The sequence below is a fragment of the Brachypodium distachyon genome, chromosome 3 (assembly GCF_000005505.3).
Source record: "Brachypodium distachyon strain Bd21 chromosome 3, Brachypodium_distachyon_v3.0, whole genome shotgun sequence".
Classification (NCBI taxonomy): Eukaryota; Viridiplantae; Streptophyta; class Magnoliopsida; order Poales; family Poaceae; genus Brachypodium; species Brachypodium distachyon.
Window position 1 is genome coordinate 49,071,772 of NC_016133.3, and position 17,510 is coordinate 49,089,281.

At 46.6% G+C, this 17,510-nt stretch overlaps 3 protein-coding genes across 4 annotated transcripts; 1 reads left to right on the plus strand and 2 right to left on the minus strand.

The window, feature by feature from the left end:
* The first annotated feature begins 317 nt into the window (after positions 1-317).
* Positions 318-6,016, plus strand: LOC100830446 (eukaryotic translation initiation factor 4B1). The gene is made up of 3 exons (XM_003575232.4): positions 318-1,646; positions 4,921-5,301; positions 5,674-6,016. The coding sequence occupies exons 1-3, from the start codon at positions 496-498 to the stop codon at positions 5,696-5,698; spliced, it is 1,557 nt and encodes a 518-aa protein (XP_003575280.1). The 5' UTR covers positions 318-495; the 3' UTR covers positions 5,699-6,016.
* A 1,612-nt stretch (positions 6,017-7,628) lies between these two features.
* Positions 7,629-16,529, minus strand: LOC100831058 (high-affinity nitrate transporter-activating protein 2.1). Of its 2 annotated transcripts, XM_003575234.4 has the most exons (3): positions 16,180-16,529; positions 15,475-15,938; positions 7,629-7,903 (listed from the first exon to the last, which is right to left on the minus strand). In XM_003575234.4, exons 1-2 carry the CDS (start codon positions 16,319-16,321, stop codon positions 15,475-15,477), a joined length of 606 nt encoding a protein of 201 aa, XP_003575282.1. In that variant the 5' UTR covers positions 16,322-16,529; the 3' UTR covers positions 7,629-7,903. The 2 variants fall into 2 exon arrangements, with proteins under 2 accessions (XP_003575282.1, XP_024316214.1); XM_024460446.1 differs by lacking the exon at positions 7,629-7,903 and having other exon boundaries at positions 15,231-15,938; positions 16,180-16,527.
* Positions 7,637-8,726, minus strand: LOC100830754 (high-affinity nitrate transporter-activating protein 2.1). Its single transcript, XM_003575233.4, has 2 exons — positions 8,452-8,726; positions 7,637-8,367 (listed from the first exon to the last, which is right to left on the minus strand). Exons 1-2 carry the CDS (start codon positions 8,588-8,590, stop codon positions 7,904-7,906), a joined length of 603 nt encoding a protein of 200 aa, XP_003575281.1. The 5' UTR covers positions 8,591-8,726; the 3' UTR covers positions 7,637-7,903.
* Positions 16,530-17,510: the final 981 nt, after the last annotated feature.

Below are 17,510 nucleotides of genomic sequence, written 5' to 3' on the forward strand. Positions count from 1 at the left end.
TGAATGTATCATTTTATTTTGTTATTCTGTTGCAACGCACGGGCATTTCAGCTAGTACAGTGTAAAAGTTAAACAGAAAAAACGGGTTAGACAAAAACTGATTAATTCTCCCAAATTCAGCCTAACGGTAAAAACCAAACCCTCCGTGGCTCCATGCTTGGATGGCGGGGCAGGCTCGTCCAAGCATAGCAAATCGCCAATCGGAAGCACCGTCCATGGGTCGCCGCCACTTCCTTTCTACGGCGCACCCGGGAATCCAAAAAGGACACACAAAAAAGGCAAAAAAGCCACACCCACCACGGTGCATTCGCACGCACAGTCGCTATCCCCGTGCGTCCTCGGCTACGTCACGCTTTACCGCACCGGCCACCCCCCGCCCTCTACACGCTCGCCTCGGCACCCAACCCCCTCAGGCGCCTTCCTCGGTTCCTCCATTCCTCCACCGCCTCCTCCGTCCCGTCCCGTCACGGCACCCAAACCCTAGATCCTCGCCCCATGTCAAAGCCCTGGGGCGGCCTCGGCGGCGCCGGCGCATGGGCGCTGGACGCCGAGCGCGCCGAGGAAGAGGAGCGCGAGACCGCCGCGGCCCTCCCTGCCCCCGAGCCCCCCGCCGCCAGCTTCCCCAGCCTCCGGGAGGTCGCGGCGGTGGGCGGGACCGGCAAGTCCAAGAAGAAGAAGGGCACCACGCTTTCGCTGTCCGAGTTCGCCACTTACGGCCCCGGTGGTGCCCCGGCGCGCCGGGCAGCCGCCGCCGCGGAGCCCAAGGGGCTCACCACCGCGGAGATGATGATGCTGCCCACCGGGCCGAGGGAGCGGTCCGAGGACGAGCTCGATCGCTCCCGCACCGGTGGCGGGTTCCGCTCCTACGGCTCCGGGTATGGCGGCGCGGGGGAGCGCCGCGGAGGCGGCTTCGACGACGACGGCCGTCGCGGGCCGCCTGGCAGGGAGTCGGATCTCGACATGCCGTCCCGAGCTGACGAGGATCGCGACTGGTCGATGAATAAGAAGCCCTTCTCGTCGTCGCCGGCCGACTCTGGCCCCCGGAGTCGGTACGGATCCCTCGGGGGCGGCGCGGCTGACGGCCGCGCCGATGACGACGGCGACTGGTCGCGTGGGAAGAAGCCGCTGGCTTCCCGCTACCCGAGCCTCGGCTCTGGCGGTGGCTTCCGCGACTCACCTGCATCGACCGACTCCGACCGCTGGTCCCGTGCCACGCCGCAGCCGAACAATGGTGAGCGCGAGAGGCCACGTATTGTGCTTGATCCGCCCAAGCGTGACTCCTCGACCACCCCGATGCCACCTGCCGAGGCCGGACGCAGCAGGCCGAGCCCATTTGGGGCTGCAAGGCCCCGAGAGGACGTGCTTACGGAGAAAGGGCTAGACTGGAGGAAGATGGAGACCGAGATCGATGAGAAGAAGAGTAGTCGTCCCACCAGCTCGCAATCGAGCAGGCCAGGCAGTGCCCACTCTTCACGACCTGGGAGCCCTGGGTCACAAGTATCAGCTGTGGGAACTGAAGGGGCACCAAAGCCACGGCCAAAGGTGAATCCTTTCGGGAATGCAAAGCCAAGGGAGGTCATTCTGCAGGAGAAAGGGAAAGACTGGAGGAAGATTGACCTTGAGTTGGAGCATCGTCGTATTGATAGGTATGTCATGTATGGAGCTGCCTTTTGATATCAAACTTTAAATTACAAACTGGGCACTCGCAGCATTTAACCTGTGAATGTTACATCGACTAAGGTTAATAGATCTGTGACCTTCCATAGACATGGGATTCTGTTTAGCCGAGACCTGTGGTTTTGTTTTGCTAGTGGGGCTTAATTTAAATAATAGATTTTTGGCAAAAACTTCCATTAGCCACTTTTCTCTACTGCTTTTTTATGCATAGCTTGTCGATTCGGCATTCAATAAAATGGCCAGTGTGCCTCCTTTTTTCTAGTAAATAGTTCAAACCATTTTATCAATATGAGTGTTCTATATCAGATAAATTCTACATTGCCTATTTCCCGTTTAAAGCAACCAACAAGATTAACTTACTTTTCCAGTTGTACTTTCAAAAGTTTGTTCTGTTCTTCTGTCTAAAGTTCTACAATATGCAGAAGAGATGAGGAAGTGGGAAGTGCGAACTTTATCGCTTAGAGCTGGTTATTTGTAGTGAAAATTATCAGCTCAGACCCGGTTATTTGCAGTGAAAATTTTAACCAAATGACCAACGATGTATTTGTTAGCTACTGAGCTATCAGTGAGAAATGCATAATGAGGGATGGTGTTCACATCCACAATAAATCAATAATGCTATGGTCATAAATTGTTTTGTTTGCATGTATTGACACTGCCACTTGTCACACCACTAGTTAAATTAAAAAAAAGTTAGCCCCTAAGATCAGGTCATCAAGTCAAGGAGATGTATGAACAGAAATGTGGGGTAAGTTCATGGATCTCAGACGGAGGAGGATCCCCTGACGTATGGTGCTGTGGCTGACACATGGGGCCGGGGCCACCCGTCAGCCACCCCCACGACAGCAGCTGTACATCAGAGGAGCCGCGTCCTTCTCAGATCATTTTTTGTTGGATCTGACCTGAGATCTGACCATGCATTTTTTTCCAAAAAAAAGTTCTGCTGAGGAAGTAAATGTGGCAAAAGGGTAGTGAAATATCATAGACATGTTAAGGACATCCCTAGGACAACAGCCTTCCACATCATCCCTGTCCAGATCCCCTCTGTCGTCACCTGCTCGCTGGAGATTGGAGTTGAGTGAGGGGGAGCATCCCTTGTGCTATATAGTAGGTCTTAGCTTTCTTTTCTGTTAGTTTTATCCCCATATAGTGGTTTCTTCCTTAAGTGGACTTGGGGCTCGTTGCCTCCATTTGTGTCCATGGCCATGGACCATGATGAGCGCCTGCAGGATCTTCAGCCTGGCTGCCATGGAGTTGCCCTTTGTTTCTTCTCTAGAAGGGTTTTGTTTGGTTGTCGGGAGTATAATACCCAGGGGAGAGAAGCCACATGCAAGATTTTATCGGCCTCAAAAACATGGTCAGACTATTCCCCTGCCACTGTTTGGCTGAGTCGGAGATTCCATGGTTCACGAGAGCTCCAGAAAAAAAACAAGAACAGGGGAGAGTGAGTCTTGAGTCTTCAACTTCAACCACGGCCTGTCGAGGAACGCTTTGGCTTCTCGAACCGATTGCTTTTCCATGGATGCTGGCATGCCGCTAGGCTGGTGCTGCTCCGGTGGATTCCTGCGCTTGCCGTTGTTAGCGTCATGTGGAGGCCACTTGATGACTGCCTTGAGGGACCTGACAAGCAATGCTACCGCCCGTGCCACTATCATCCAAATAATCTCTCCAGGCTCTCGGTTCACGTTTTCTTGATCAGGCCCAGGAGAAGCATGTGGAAACCTCAAAGAAAGTTGTTTCAAGAAGTGTTCATCTTAGTTGGTACTCGGTGCTATGTTATCTTTGTAGTTTCTTCAAATCAGAGGGAAAATTTGTACTCTTCTATGTGCTTTGTTACTTTTTCTATCATTAGTAATACAAGTCAGGGATTCTCCTCCAGGTGGTATTTTCCTGTGTTTCTCACACCGTATTTTTCTTCTGACACACAAACTTGAATACTTGTGCATGTTTTTGACAACTTGATCATGTATCTTTGCTTTGGATGGCACAATGATCTTAATTGACTGGATCACCTCATTAGTTGTCCAGTTGACCTATATCTTGAGTGGTTATAAACTTATAATTTTATTGGAAACCTAATACTACCCAGTCTGTCTTGGTTTTTCTCAGTGTCTATTATCCGTCCATTTTGAATAAATCTTTGCTTTCAATACTGGCAGTTTTGTATGGCTGCTGTGTACCACCCGCTTTTAGTCCTAAAATTTATTATAGAGAAAATTATGCTGTTCGCACCAGTTTTTTCATCATATCTGATGAGTTCATTGTTAGCAATACTTTGATATTGATAAGTCTGGATTTGTTAACCATGGACAAGATTTCAGTTACTTATTGCACTGCTTCTGCTGACATTAGTTAGTCTACTGGAAAAGCTACCGCATATCATTCCTTTGTCTAGGATTGCCATTAAATCAATTGCTCATATTGGGAGTTCTCTTTGTATCTTTTGGAGTACTCATTGCTCCTCTGTCAATATATCCTGACATTCAGGTTAGTTCTAGAGGGCCTCGAGTAAATTTTGACACCTTCAGAATATACCATTGAGTAGTCATCTCAAGATGTCAAATGAAGATAACATCAGCCCTTTTTTAATAGACACAATGCTTTGCTGTGTTCCACTGAGCGCCAACTTTCTCATATCTGACTTCATAATCTATCAATGATTGGTAGCATAGATAGAATATTGCTTTGGTATTCAGAAGGATTAATAAATGAATATTTTGCACAGCTGATCAAAGTTAACACTTGATAAGGTAGTTAGAGAAAATGAACCTTCACCAGCTCAGACTTTTTTTTTCAGGGTAGCTTAAAACTTAACCAACCTTTAGAAACTTAACCCGCCTGTCTACTTGTCAATTACCATTATGCTTTGAATTAATTAACGGATAGACAAATAGCAGTGGGTTTGGGTGACCCGTTATATCTAGGCCTTGGCTAAAATAGAGTACTCAAGATGTTTCACTTAAGTAAATTGATTTTTAATCTTTTCAAAATAAATATACATGCACCTGGGTCTTCCCACTGAAATTTATTCCTGTAGGTTCGGGGTGGTGTCTTCCAGTTGTTGTGCTTTAAAATCAGTACATCACGCCTACGGGATCAAGTGTGGCTTGTTAAAATTTAAGTTTTCTTGTATTTGTCAACGTATCGCATAATATGGACATGTGGTTATATCGCTGCAGTGCCGTGTTTCCTGTGTATGTGCCATTTGACTTCAATACAAGTACATGGACTTGATTATTTCAGGCCAGAGACAAATGAAGAGAGGGTGTTGAAAGAAGAGATCAACCTACTTAAGGTGGACCTAAAAGAAACTGAAGGAAATAATAATGACGAACATGCAAATCGTTTGTCTGAGAAGATATCTCAGATGCAAAGGGATCTAGAGCTACTCACAACGGAGTTGGATGATAAGATTCGGTTTGGGCAAAGACCTGGTTCTGGAGCTGGCAGGGTTGCCGCACCAGCACCAACTAATTTAGCCGAGGCAGCTCAAGTTACAGATTCAATGGGAAGGCCACGGTCCCATGGGGGTATAGAGCAACATCCAAAACCAATGGAAGAAAGATGGGGATTTCAGGGGAGCAGAGAGAGAAGTTCTTTTGTTGGCAACAGAAGTTCAGACAGGTTAGTTTTTTCCTTGTGCTGTGCTTGGTGGTGTTATGTTTGCTGTCCAAATATGAACACAACAGAACTTCATACTCCATTGCTTAGACACTTGAATATGCACATAAATTTTTTTGTTACTTTTTTGGCTAGTGATTACGGTAAACCATATACATTTTATGCTTTTGAGACAGTCCGTGTCTAATCTGTACTGGTAAGCGTAGTTGTTTTTCCAGTCTAGATGATGTCCGTTTAAGTCTGGATTTCCGTCATTATTTTGACATTCTTATAATTTATATTCTTTGATATTAGCATTACATTCCTTGTGCATCAGTCTCTGTATGCAATGTTTAGTTATTGGCACCTTAAACTATTTATCCACTTGCTTTTCAGGATGCCAACAGGGCAGAGATGGTGAAGCGCTGGCTTTGGGCACTTCATTTCTTCGTTCGTTTTTTCTGTAGGTTAAACAATTGGGCAAATAAAATGTTAACGATTTTATTTCTGCTTGACTCCAATTTTGTTTGCTTGGAAGAGTGGAGAAGATCATGGACAAATAATAGTCCAAGCTAAATTTATCACCACCTATAAGCCTGTAAGGTGGCACCTGTGTTTATTTTTCTTCTCATTATCTATTTTCCCCTCTTCCATGTCGAAACAAGTGTAACCAACCTTTGATACACTAACTATTGTTCTTCATGCATAACCATGTTTAAGATTCTTGTTATTTTCCCAAGGATTACTTTGTTCTGTTTTGAGATGCGGAGGCTTTTGCTCTGAACAATGAAAGGACTCTCGTAACAGAATAAATCTCTAGCTGTGCTGTCTGGCATGATACATCGTGTACTACGGTTCCATGTGCTTTGGTAGGCGATATCTATTTTTATAAGAGTAGATGATAAGTGCTCGTCCATAAACAATACTTGCGTGATAAGTGCTCGTACGAGTCAATAATACCCATTGGGACACGGAACTCGTGTGCACCGGTGAATGTAGAATGGTCGACGATTTACATGGTTTTGCACATGGAACAAACATGTGAAGCTCAATCATGCTGCAAATATCTCGAGAGGCAAACCTAAGTCTACTCTTGCTGTGCCTTAAAGAAGAAGCTCATTTGACAATCATGAACCATTTTCAAGGAGTAGTGTACAACTCATCGTCATGTCAGCATATCCATCTCGATCCACCAGCAACTAATAAACTTCCTGCTGCGTTGACATTGTTAATCCGACCTTCAATCAAGGTGTGAAGCTGAATAAATTAGTTGGTGGTTAGCTCCTTGCTGTCCCCTCATAGCCGCTAGGAAACAACGTAGTATTGGCGTCTCCTGGCCTTCCGTTACGCATGAAGGAGTATCTGATACGTGCACTTGTTCACAAAGTTGACTCTGAGATGGATACAGGTACCTACTATTGCTGTCATGTCGTCCGTAAATTCGGACCAAATAATCCCATGAATCTTGCAAGGTTCGAAATAGCTCGTTGTAATTTCCTTATAGCTTAAGCGACCCCATGAATCTTGCAAGGTTCGAAATATGACCCCATGAATCTTGCAAGCGTCAAGCGACATAGGAATGTCCCCCCTATACTAGCGATTTAACTCCAAATAGCTCCACGATTTGACTTAGTTTTTAACTAGCAATAGCTCAATATTCCATATGTATAATAATTTTAAAAAAAATCGTACGATTATTTTAAAATTTACAAAGATAAAAATATATATTGTAATGCTACTTCGATGGTTTCCATAATTGAAATATGGTGCTTATGGAAATATAATACTAGTACTTCTAAACTACAAAATTTTCCGATATGTTTGATGTGACTTTTGTCTCGTGTATAATATTAAAACGATAAATAGTTTATGCCAGAGCTGCCATAGCGCTAGAACCTCAGCACGAAACCATTCACGACAAAATTTAAAACATTTAAATTTTGAAGTGAAGAAAGCATTCGACCTTATCTCCGTGACATACTTGTCCATTTTTGTTTGTACAACTTTTGCAAGGATGATGCTGTTTCTTTGATATTGAAAGGGGATTTGGGGCGATAGGCTGATGACCTCCGTCCATCTGGCCGACCAATTGGAGAAATCGGATATTTAACGTACTCCTTCCGTTTCAAAATAAGTGATTTGGATTTGTATAGATTTTTATACAAATCCACGAAATTTGGTAATATTTTTGTTAGAACATGCAAATCACTACATACATATGCATCAGGTATATTCCACATAGTCAGTGTCCAACTGTGAGAAAATGTATGTACGTACAGAACAGAAAACAAGAGTAGTGATATCCCTAGACCGCTACACATCGGAAAGAAATGCACTCGAGACATCAGACATCAGGGCAGGAATCAGGCAAGACAAACTTGTCGCAGCCCAGTTATTTCAAAATTTTCATTACACATCCACAACAAAAAAGGCAGGAGGAGAGATACATCAAAGGTAGTCGTCGCGGCACCCATGGATGCGTCGGCGCAAAAGCAAAAACAAACATTTACGTGTACAGTCTCGTCTAGTATTACTGCCGTAAATTAAAGACCGCCGGCCGGAAGTCGCGCACGCGCGGACGAACACCTTGGCAAGTTGCATTATCAATCCATCTCGGGCGGGCGGCCTAGTTGTTCTTCTTGCGGTTCTCGATGAAGAAGAAGAAGGCGAGGGAGACGACGGAGAACGCCGAGAACACTCCGGCGGCGACCTTGATGGAGGTGGTGACGCCGGTGATGCTGACGACCTCGAAGGCGTCGGCGAGCTTGGTCTGGCCGTAGGCGACCTGCGTGCCGGAGGCGTCCAGAGCGTAGGCGCGCACGTAGTAGGTGGCCGTGGGGATGTCGAGGGCGACGCGGTACTCGACCTTGCCTTGGGATCCCGCGGCGTAGGGCTGCTGGGCGACCTTGAACTGGCATGTCTTGTCCTTCTTCAGGTCGTCGTTGGTCTTTCTCCACTCGCGTTCCTTCTGGCTCACCGGCGCGTAGCAAAGGCTCACCTTGACGGACTTGTAGGCGGCGTCCGCGCCCGCCGGCTGCGTCGCGTTCAGGGACCACGTCACCGTGAACACGTCCTCGCCGCCGTGCAGAACTGCTCGAGTTTGCCATGCGTGTTAGTACAAGGGGGAGAAAATGAACAGATTTATAGTGTAAGCAGTAGCCTCTCACGACGTACCTTGGCCGGGCTTGGGGGAGGCGGTGACGTCGAGGGCCACGGGCAGCTTGGAGAGGTACGCCGCGGCGCCCGCCGGCGCGCCGCAGCCGGCGGCGAGGACCACCAGCAGAAGTGCCGTGACCAGACCGTGCCGTGCCATCCCTGCGCTCGCACTCCTGGTGCTTGGCTGCTTGATCGGAGGAGGAAACGGAGAGAAAGAGAGCTGGGGATCGAGGTTGCTTTGCTTTGCTTCGGTTTGACTGTGGGAGATGGTCCAGATGGATGAGTATGGTACGGATGGGTTTTTATACACGCATATACCGGCGGGGCGCGCGCCCCATGGGTGTTTGACCTTGAGCGAGGAGCAGGAGCAATAGGTGCCATTGCTTCGTGGGGCCGAGGAGGTGCCCGTCTGATTAATCTAATCATCGGAGCTGGTTTAGGTGGCCCGAAGTCACATCTTGCATGACGGAATTCGTTCCGGGTTTTGTCTTCTCCGGAGCTCTGGTTTGGTCTCAAGGGAGGGGATCCGGCCGGGGGTGGTGAGAAGCGGCGACTGCAATCGCCTTTCAATACGAGTAGTACTTAATTTGTTATTCTTTTAGCCAACATGATTTCAAATAATTTTAGGTTTATACTCCCGCCGTTTCATAATTCTTGTCTTAAATTTGCTCAAAAATGAATGTATCTATTAAAAAAAACGTCTATATACATGTAATATTTCGATAAGAATTATGAAACGGAGGAAGTATATCTTTAGTATCTATAATCCATAGTTGGTCTGTTTAAATCAAAAATTCGTGTCAATGTCATTTTCTACTCAATCCTTTGCTAGAATGAGATAAAACTTGAATGATTTACTCAGGATAATAATTATGATTTTCTGTACAAAAATCATAAAATTCTAGAAGAAATATTTTAAATTCAAAATTAAATCAAAAACTAATACTATGTCATTTTCTAATGATCTGTTTGCCCACTGAATTTGATAGACTAAGGACATATTTTTTCTATTTTCTCAATTTTTCTTAGAATATGCTAGATTGGCAGCTGACATGGATTAGAAGGTAACGTGACAGTAAATTTTAATAGTTTTACAGTGAAGTGGGCTACCTGAATCACTCATATAGTTCAAGGTGGTTCTTATATCGCCCAAGAACATCGCGCCACCTCAGGCTAGTCGCCCTCTGCTCGACCTCGCTATACGATCAACAACTCACCCCACGGAGGTGAGAAAATTGAATGACAAGCCCGACCACGAACATATCAAAAGCCTCACCCAATACTTTTTAAATTATATTTTAAATAATACACCATTAGTTGAAATTAGCGGACAAAAGAAAAGAAAGTGAGAACTACAACATGACTTGGTCTATATAATCTACCAGCCCAACGCATCACTACTTGTCTTATCCTCTGATCTTCTGTTGGCCCGTATCTGAACTATTACGATATCATAGAATTTTATGTTAATCAATCTCTGTGCCACCCATGATTAAAAACATGAATCTGATACTGAAAAGCCATCATATAAACGACAAAAAGATAAAGGTGGGTGTTTTTTTTTTTGCGAGAAGGCCAAGGCTATATATTAGAACCATCTTCTTTAAAGTAAAAAAAAATTACATGCAAGTTTTTGTAGGCAAACGTCGCTGTCTTCCTCCTGCACTCGCAGGTGGCGAGCCGCGAGCGAAGCTCGATGTTGCTTCTAGACCTCCGAACCACGACGGAGATAGGAAACCGTTGTTGACGTAGCAGCCGGGAAGTCGCCGGTCAGAACCAGAACAGGTTGGTGACTGAAGCGACCGCCCCCGTACGCGGGTTCGATCTCTGTGCTTTTAGTGCTAGTCCCTGAATCGACTCACTAGCACACACAGTTTCAAGATGTAATATCATAGAACAAAGGTCTCAATATTACAACGCATCATCAAGAATTTAAAAGTACTTACAAACTCGCATAACCTCATGGGTTAGCTGGAAATAAAACAATTGTTCAATAGCGGAAAACGGAAGATACAAGGGCTACATCAACACCACGGTGAGAGCGTGTTGGAATATAGGCCCGTAACCCAAACAAGCAGAACGTACTCTTACTCTTCGTCGAAGCTTCCTGCATCATTAAACGATGCAGCCACTAGGGTCAATACATTGAATGTATTGGCAAGATCACTAAGAGTTATATCAGAACCTACTAAGTATATGCATATTGTGACAAATTGGGGTTCAAGGCTATTTGCATAAAAACTTAGTTGTATTGTCCTATTTTTTAATCAAATAGAATTTTATCACTATTGGACGTGGGGTAGACACACCCATGCTCCTATTAAACTAAGGATATTGAGTAGACACATCAATGCTCCTAAACCCAAGTTCAAACCGTTCATTTTATTTGGAAATTAGAATAAGTGAGACTTTCCTTACAGCTCCACATCCAGTTGCTCAAAATTTGTCCATTACCGGGGACACGGCTAAGTACTTATTTTTGACGCTCTCGAGAGTTTGTACACATTCCCCACAAGAAACCGACGGGTTAATCCCTTGCTGTCCTCAGGGTAGAGTACAATTCCCCTACACATTCTACTATAGTACAATTCCCCGGGTCTAGGTTCATACAACTTACTCTTGTCTCGCCAGAGCCCATATAGCATTGTGGTTGTACTGGAAGCTACTAAATAGGAAACTAGTCCAGTCTCGGTTACCCCAGGTGGCATTCCACAGTTGCAACGTAGGTGCTCCCCGAATCCACGAGAGAGACGTCCATGGACGATCCCTTCCCGAATCCAAGGGAAGTCGACTCAGAGGGACCCATAGAAATGGACCTGACGCCGCTAATTCTCAAAATCCTCAAAGCCGCCCACCCAGGATGGTTCATTGAATTAATTGTTTTGCCTTACTCTAGTACAACATTTCATTTCTCCATAGGCATAACAATATCATAATGTAGTAATTTCTCCCACGATACTACCATAGCCTAGCATTCAACTACAATCGATGGCAATTTGGTAGCAAGGTAATGGTAAGGGTAAACTATACTATCTAGGATTTATAGCTAGCATAGAGGTACCAGTAATATTCCTAATGCATCTAATAAAACAACTAGTGCATAGTAAAAGTATTTTGGAAATGATCAAAGTGAACTTGCCTTGTCCAAGGTTGTGGTAGTTCTCGCACTCTTCGCAACAACAAGGTTCACAATCCACACAATCTAAAATAAAAGAAAGCGCACACACAATAAACATGCCATTCAATACAAAAACATGCTATGATGCATATGTCATGACGATGCACACATAGGTTGCTTCTAAATGTGACTTGTTTAGTTTTCTGTTTTGAAAAGCTTCACAAAAGATTTGGACAGATTATACAATAACAAAGAGGTACCTACTTTGTATGAAACAAGGATGGGCTTTAATTAAAAGCTTATATGATTTTTGTAAAGCATGGAGCAGGATTAAATTTGTGTGGCCATATCATTTACAAAATAATTTCTCTTCTGGTCCTAATGGACAGAGAACATACTCAAATTATTTTTCAGCAAGCTAACATGCTCAAAAGTAGTTTGAAATAATTCATTTGAATATTAAACCATAATTAAGCATTCTGTAAATTGTTTCTGGTAAATTTGTTCAAAGTTAAAATTAGACTATGCCAAAAGATTCTTCAGGTTGTGAGGATTCCAGAAAGGTATAGAATTTCAAATTTGGCCAAACGGTTTGAGAGATATGATGATTTGAAGTTCCAGGGGCTTTTCTGTAAAGTTACTTTTTAATTCGGCCGAGAAATAAATTTTAATTTTATACGGGACACGTGGCGCTATCCTATTGGCTGGTACCGGTTCGGTTAGCGTTTTAATCTCAGCCGTTCAGGAAGATCCGACGGCAGAGAGGGGAGACGGCTCACCAGGCGGCGCTAGGGTTCGCTGGATACGAGGAAGACTGTAGCGGCGGCTTCGGGCGGCAACGGCACGGCGACTCAGGCGGCGGTTCGGCTCGGGGAAGTAGGGGAACGGGTGCGGCTCGGTGAAGCGGTCCCGGCGGCGGTCGCGGCTTCGCTCGGGGAGCTCGGACGCGACGTCAAGGACGACGAAGGGCGGCGGCCGGCGGCGACGGGCTCGGGCAGCGACGGCATCTGGTCTGCGTCGGTAATAAATTTTAATTTTATACGGGACACGTGGCGCTATCCTATTGGCTGGTACCGGTTCGGTTAGCGTTCTAATCTCAGCCGTTCATGGAGATCCGACAACAGAGAGGGGAGACGGCTCACCGGGCGGCGCTAGGGTTCGCTGGATACGAGGAAGACTGCAGCGGCGGCTTCGGGCGGCGACGGCGCGGCGACTCGGGCGGCGGTTCGGCTCGGGGAAGTAGGGGAACGGGTGCGGCTCGGTGAAGCGGTCCCGGTGGTGGTCGCGGCTTTGCTCGGGGAGCTCGGACGCGACGTCAAGGACGACGAAGGGCGGCGGGCGGCGGCGACGGCCTCTGGTCTGCGGCGGTCCAAAACAGAAAACGACCGCATCACACGGTGCGCAAGAGAGGGAGGAGAAGGAAGAGGGGGCCGGCCGTGCGAAAAGCTCACCGGGACGACGGCGACGGCGAGGAGACGGCGGCGGCAGAGAGCTTTCTCCGGCGAGGAATTGCGACGAAGCGAGGGCGAAATTGAGCGTGGGAGTTGGGGGAAAAGTGAGATTAAAGAGGTGGCTTCGGGGTGATGCGCACAGGTTTGAGGAAGGGGGCTAGTGCACGGAAGAAACGGCGCGGAGTCGGGGGCGTGCTCGCGGGTCATGGCCGGAGATTTCGGCCGGGCGGTTGGAGAAGATGACGGGCGGGGCCCGCATGTCAGCGGCACAGGCGGCTCGGGCGCGCGGGGCTGGGCCGGTTTGGTCCGGTTCGGTCGGTTAGCCGGCCGCGGTTTTCTTTTTTTTCTTCTTTTCCTTTATTTTTTTTCTATTTTCTATTTTTGAACAACAAAATTGATTCAAAGCTCCAAATCACTCCAAATAAATTGCAACAAAATTTGTAAAATCATATTTTCATATGATCTAACTTTTGGGACAAGAATTCCCTCAAAATAAAATACTTAAAAATACCTTTGACTATAAAATTAGCCTTTTAAGGCGTTTTAGACTATCAAAATAATTTGTTTTTCAAAACAATTTCAAAAGCCAAATTATGGGATAGCTATATATATATGCATTAAATCCCTTTTTATGCCAAAACCCCCATGGGTTAAAATGCAATTATTCAAAAGCAAGAACAAGTGCCAAATTAAAATAAAAGTACTTTTGTAAAAGGGTTTTCTGGGTTAATTTTAGGGTTTTTAAATGTGGTTAAATGTAAGGGTAGCATGATGCTTATGAAATGCAATGCATATGGAGAGTTTTGAAAATTGGGATGTTACAGTGACAGTGATCTGAGAAACAGAACACCGTCCCGAAGAAGAAATTGACAAAAAGGGTTGGATCGCCATCCCAGATCTGGTCAGACGGATCCGAAAAGACCTGGCCGCACTAACTCCATGATGAGGTCGAAGCTAGTCGAGTCTCATCGACCGGAAAAGGAACCGATAAACCGATACGCATAGACGACCTGCAAAGCACAAACACATAACTAAATCCACCACTCCAGAAGATTAGCGACCAACCGTCCCGCACTCCTCAACGCCACCGGCAGCGCCATCGATGAGGTGGACGAGGATTCAGGAAATGCTTATTAATTCTTGACTCACACAGTGCCGCCATCACCGCCATAACTCGGTTGCCGGTTGACCAAACCCTAATTTTGAAGACCTACTATAGCACCACACGTAGAAGAAGTAGTGGCATCGTTCCCCGGCCGGCCGGGAGACGAGATCGATCTGGAGCCAGCACGGGGTGGCGGGTAGGGCACAAGCCTTTTTTCTATCGGGTGGAAGCGTTTAGTACGACTAACTTATAAAGGTGGGTGTTGAGAGAAATCAGAGAGGAGTATCATGGAGATCCTGTAGAGTTGCCGGGGCGGCTGGCCGATGCAACACATTTTTACCTTCGTATACTTGTTAGAGTGCTCGAAGTGAAATCTTTTTTTAAACGAATATTGATAAGGGAGTGTCTATTTCTCAGTCGTCTAAGAAATAGTTATTTCTCAGTCAACAATCATAGCCATCCAATGAAAACTTTCTTATCCATCGGACCTACATTTATCTTACACGAATCTCAATGACTGAATCAAAAAGTTGTTATCATCGACAAAGAAATAGTTGTTTCTCGGTCGGCTAAAAAATAGCAAAACCTTAGTGTGAAGTAAGAGCAAAACAGGGTGCCATATTAAAAAGGGTACACATGCGTATAAGATTTGCAACATGCTTCGCGCCGGACTGGGCCCAGATACGCCCTTGGTCTTTTATCCGCTGGATGAGCAACGGGGTCAGGGTTGAGACGTCGTTAAACACTCCGGCGTTGCGCTCCTGTTCTCGAAGTGAAAATGGTTTTACTCTGTCCGTCCTAAAATGTTGTACTCTCCTGTTGGAATTATTTGTCGAAATATTACATGTACTTAGACGCTTTTAGAACATAGGTACATCTATATTTGACAAATTTGAGACAAGTAATATGGGTCGGAGGGAATACTATACAAATTCAGGTTAAATGTTTTGGGACGAAGGGAGTATTTGTTTTGCGACGGTAGTTGGAGGTTGCGCTCGTTGAAAATTGAAATTGGCTTTTGGCTTAATTAAACGTGAGCCATGCGGCGTTTCATTTTCTGCTTGGCGAATTCCGCAGAAAAAATTGCAGCAGCACACGGGATTGGAACTTGGAAGATAACAGGTCAGGTTCGTAGGACAGAATTATATTACTCCAGCCGACAACTTGAACGAAATTACAGGGAGGGAATTATATATGCATTTTCCGAGTATGCCTTGCAATAGATTGCTGTTGCTATAGTTAAGTTGCAGCCGTTGATCCATCCGTCGGTACAACACTTACACCACCAACACTCTTACACGTACAATACCGTGTGTGTAAAGGACCAGAACAGAAAGAAAATGAAGTCGCGCGCGCGGGCGGGCGGCCTAGTTGTTCTTCTTGCGGTTCTCGATGAAGAAGAAGAAGGCGAGGGAGACGACGGAGAACGCCGAGAACACTCCGGCGGCGACCTTGATGGAGGTGGTGACGCCGGTGATGCTGACGACCTCGAAGGCGTCGGCGAGCTTGGTCTGGCCGTAGGCGACCTGCGTGCCGGAGGCGTCCAGAGCGTAGGCGCGCACGTAGTAGGTGGCCGTGGGGATGTCGAGGGCGACGCGGTACTCGACCTTGCCTTGGGATCCCGCGGCGTAGGGCTGCTGGGCGACCTTGAACTGGCATGTCTTGTCCTTCTTCAGGTCGTCGTTGGTCTTTCTCCACTCGCGTTCCTTCTGGCTCACCGGCGCGTAGCAAAGGCTCACCTTGACGGACTTGTAGGCGGCGTCCGCGCCCGCCGGCTGCGTCGCGTTCAGGGACCACGTCACCGTGAACACGTCCTCGCCGCCGTGCAGAACTGCAAAAATGGGTTGAACTCCGTCAGTAGTGCAAATTAAACTCGAGCACATGGATTACAAGTACTAGGATAATTCTTGCAGTAGTATCATATTGATTTTCTCGAAAAGCATTCTTTGTTTCTTCCGTTGGCCATTGGAAAGTTGGAACTTGGAACCGCACGCGACGACAATACACGCGTGCCCGTACGAGCCCGTGACGCGTGTGCGTCGTAGCAAAAGGATGCATATACGACTATGTACCTTGGCCGGGCTTGGGGGAGGCGGTGACGTCGAGGGCCACGGGCAGCTTCGAGAGGTACGCCGCGGCGCTCGCCGGCGCGCAGCAACCGGCGGCGAGGACCACCATTACCAGGAGGGCCGCAGCCAGACCGTGCCGTGCCATCGCCGCGTTGATTTCTAAGCTTTTCTGGCTAGCTTACAGGCTTTAGGCTCCAACTCTGCTTCAGATCAGAGGAGATAGGTTGCGAGGTTGTGCTTTGATCTGATGGAGGAGTACGGATGGGGTTATATATTGTAGGCGCGCGTGCGAGGGGCGTTGACCCTGGGGGCTAGGAGGTGCTTGCTTCGTTGGGTCGAGGAGGCGCCCATGTGATTAAGCTAAGTCGAAAGTCAGATTGCTTGATCCTGTCCTCTCCGGAGGTGTAATATGCTTTAGAGAGGATCCAAAGGGTCCGGGGGGTGATGAGAAGCGGCGATTACGAAATAAGCAGAGGATCCAACGGTGCTCGGGGTGGCGCGTGGAACAAGAAACAGTGGTCGAAACGTGCCTGGTTCCAACCCGCTCGATCAGTCCTTTTTATGCTACCATTGACCAGGAACTCCGGCCTCGGGCTGCTACCAAAAAAGCTCTCGGGTCTCGACCAAATTTTCATCTGTTTCTCCATGCATCCTTTTGAATTACTGGACGAAAGTTTCGGTGATTTCAAGTTGCCTTGATTTTGTCGTAGCAAAAGCATGCCGGCACTGACATGGCAATTGAAGACGCTGCCAATTAAGAAAAGAGAGGAGACATGACGGCACGTGAGTACGTGACTTTTGCCATTAGCCAAGGGTTGCAAGGGGTTGTAGAGTTACATTAGATTGTTTGTTTGACTTGGCTCCATCAATGTAAACATAAGAAGAGAAGGCGTTCGACTTATCGGACATATATTTGTTTAGGCGCCCATGAGAGTGATAGGAGGAGCCACAGGTGCAGATGAATGATCAACAACTAGGTATATCACAATTGTATAGTATAACGTGAACAATAAGGGACAGAATTATTGAGGGAATAATGCGTTTTTTTCTCCAATGCTGTTGGTATTCTATAACGATCTTCCTGGCCCTCTTCTGTCTCTTTTTGTGCATGTTCTTCCTGGCTCTTGCTTGTTTTGGTATATTTATTTGCAGAAGACAGCGGTCGCCCGAGTAACCACAAGCAAGCAACTTAGCAAGCGCCGGCGAGATGTGCTAAAAAATACTGCTAACGAGGTATGAGTATGTGTCGAATTGTGCAAATCTACAGAGGGATTATCCGCATCTTCCGTCCACAGGCGCGTTCGCTTAGAATAAAAAGATCGCGCAGCTGTCCA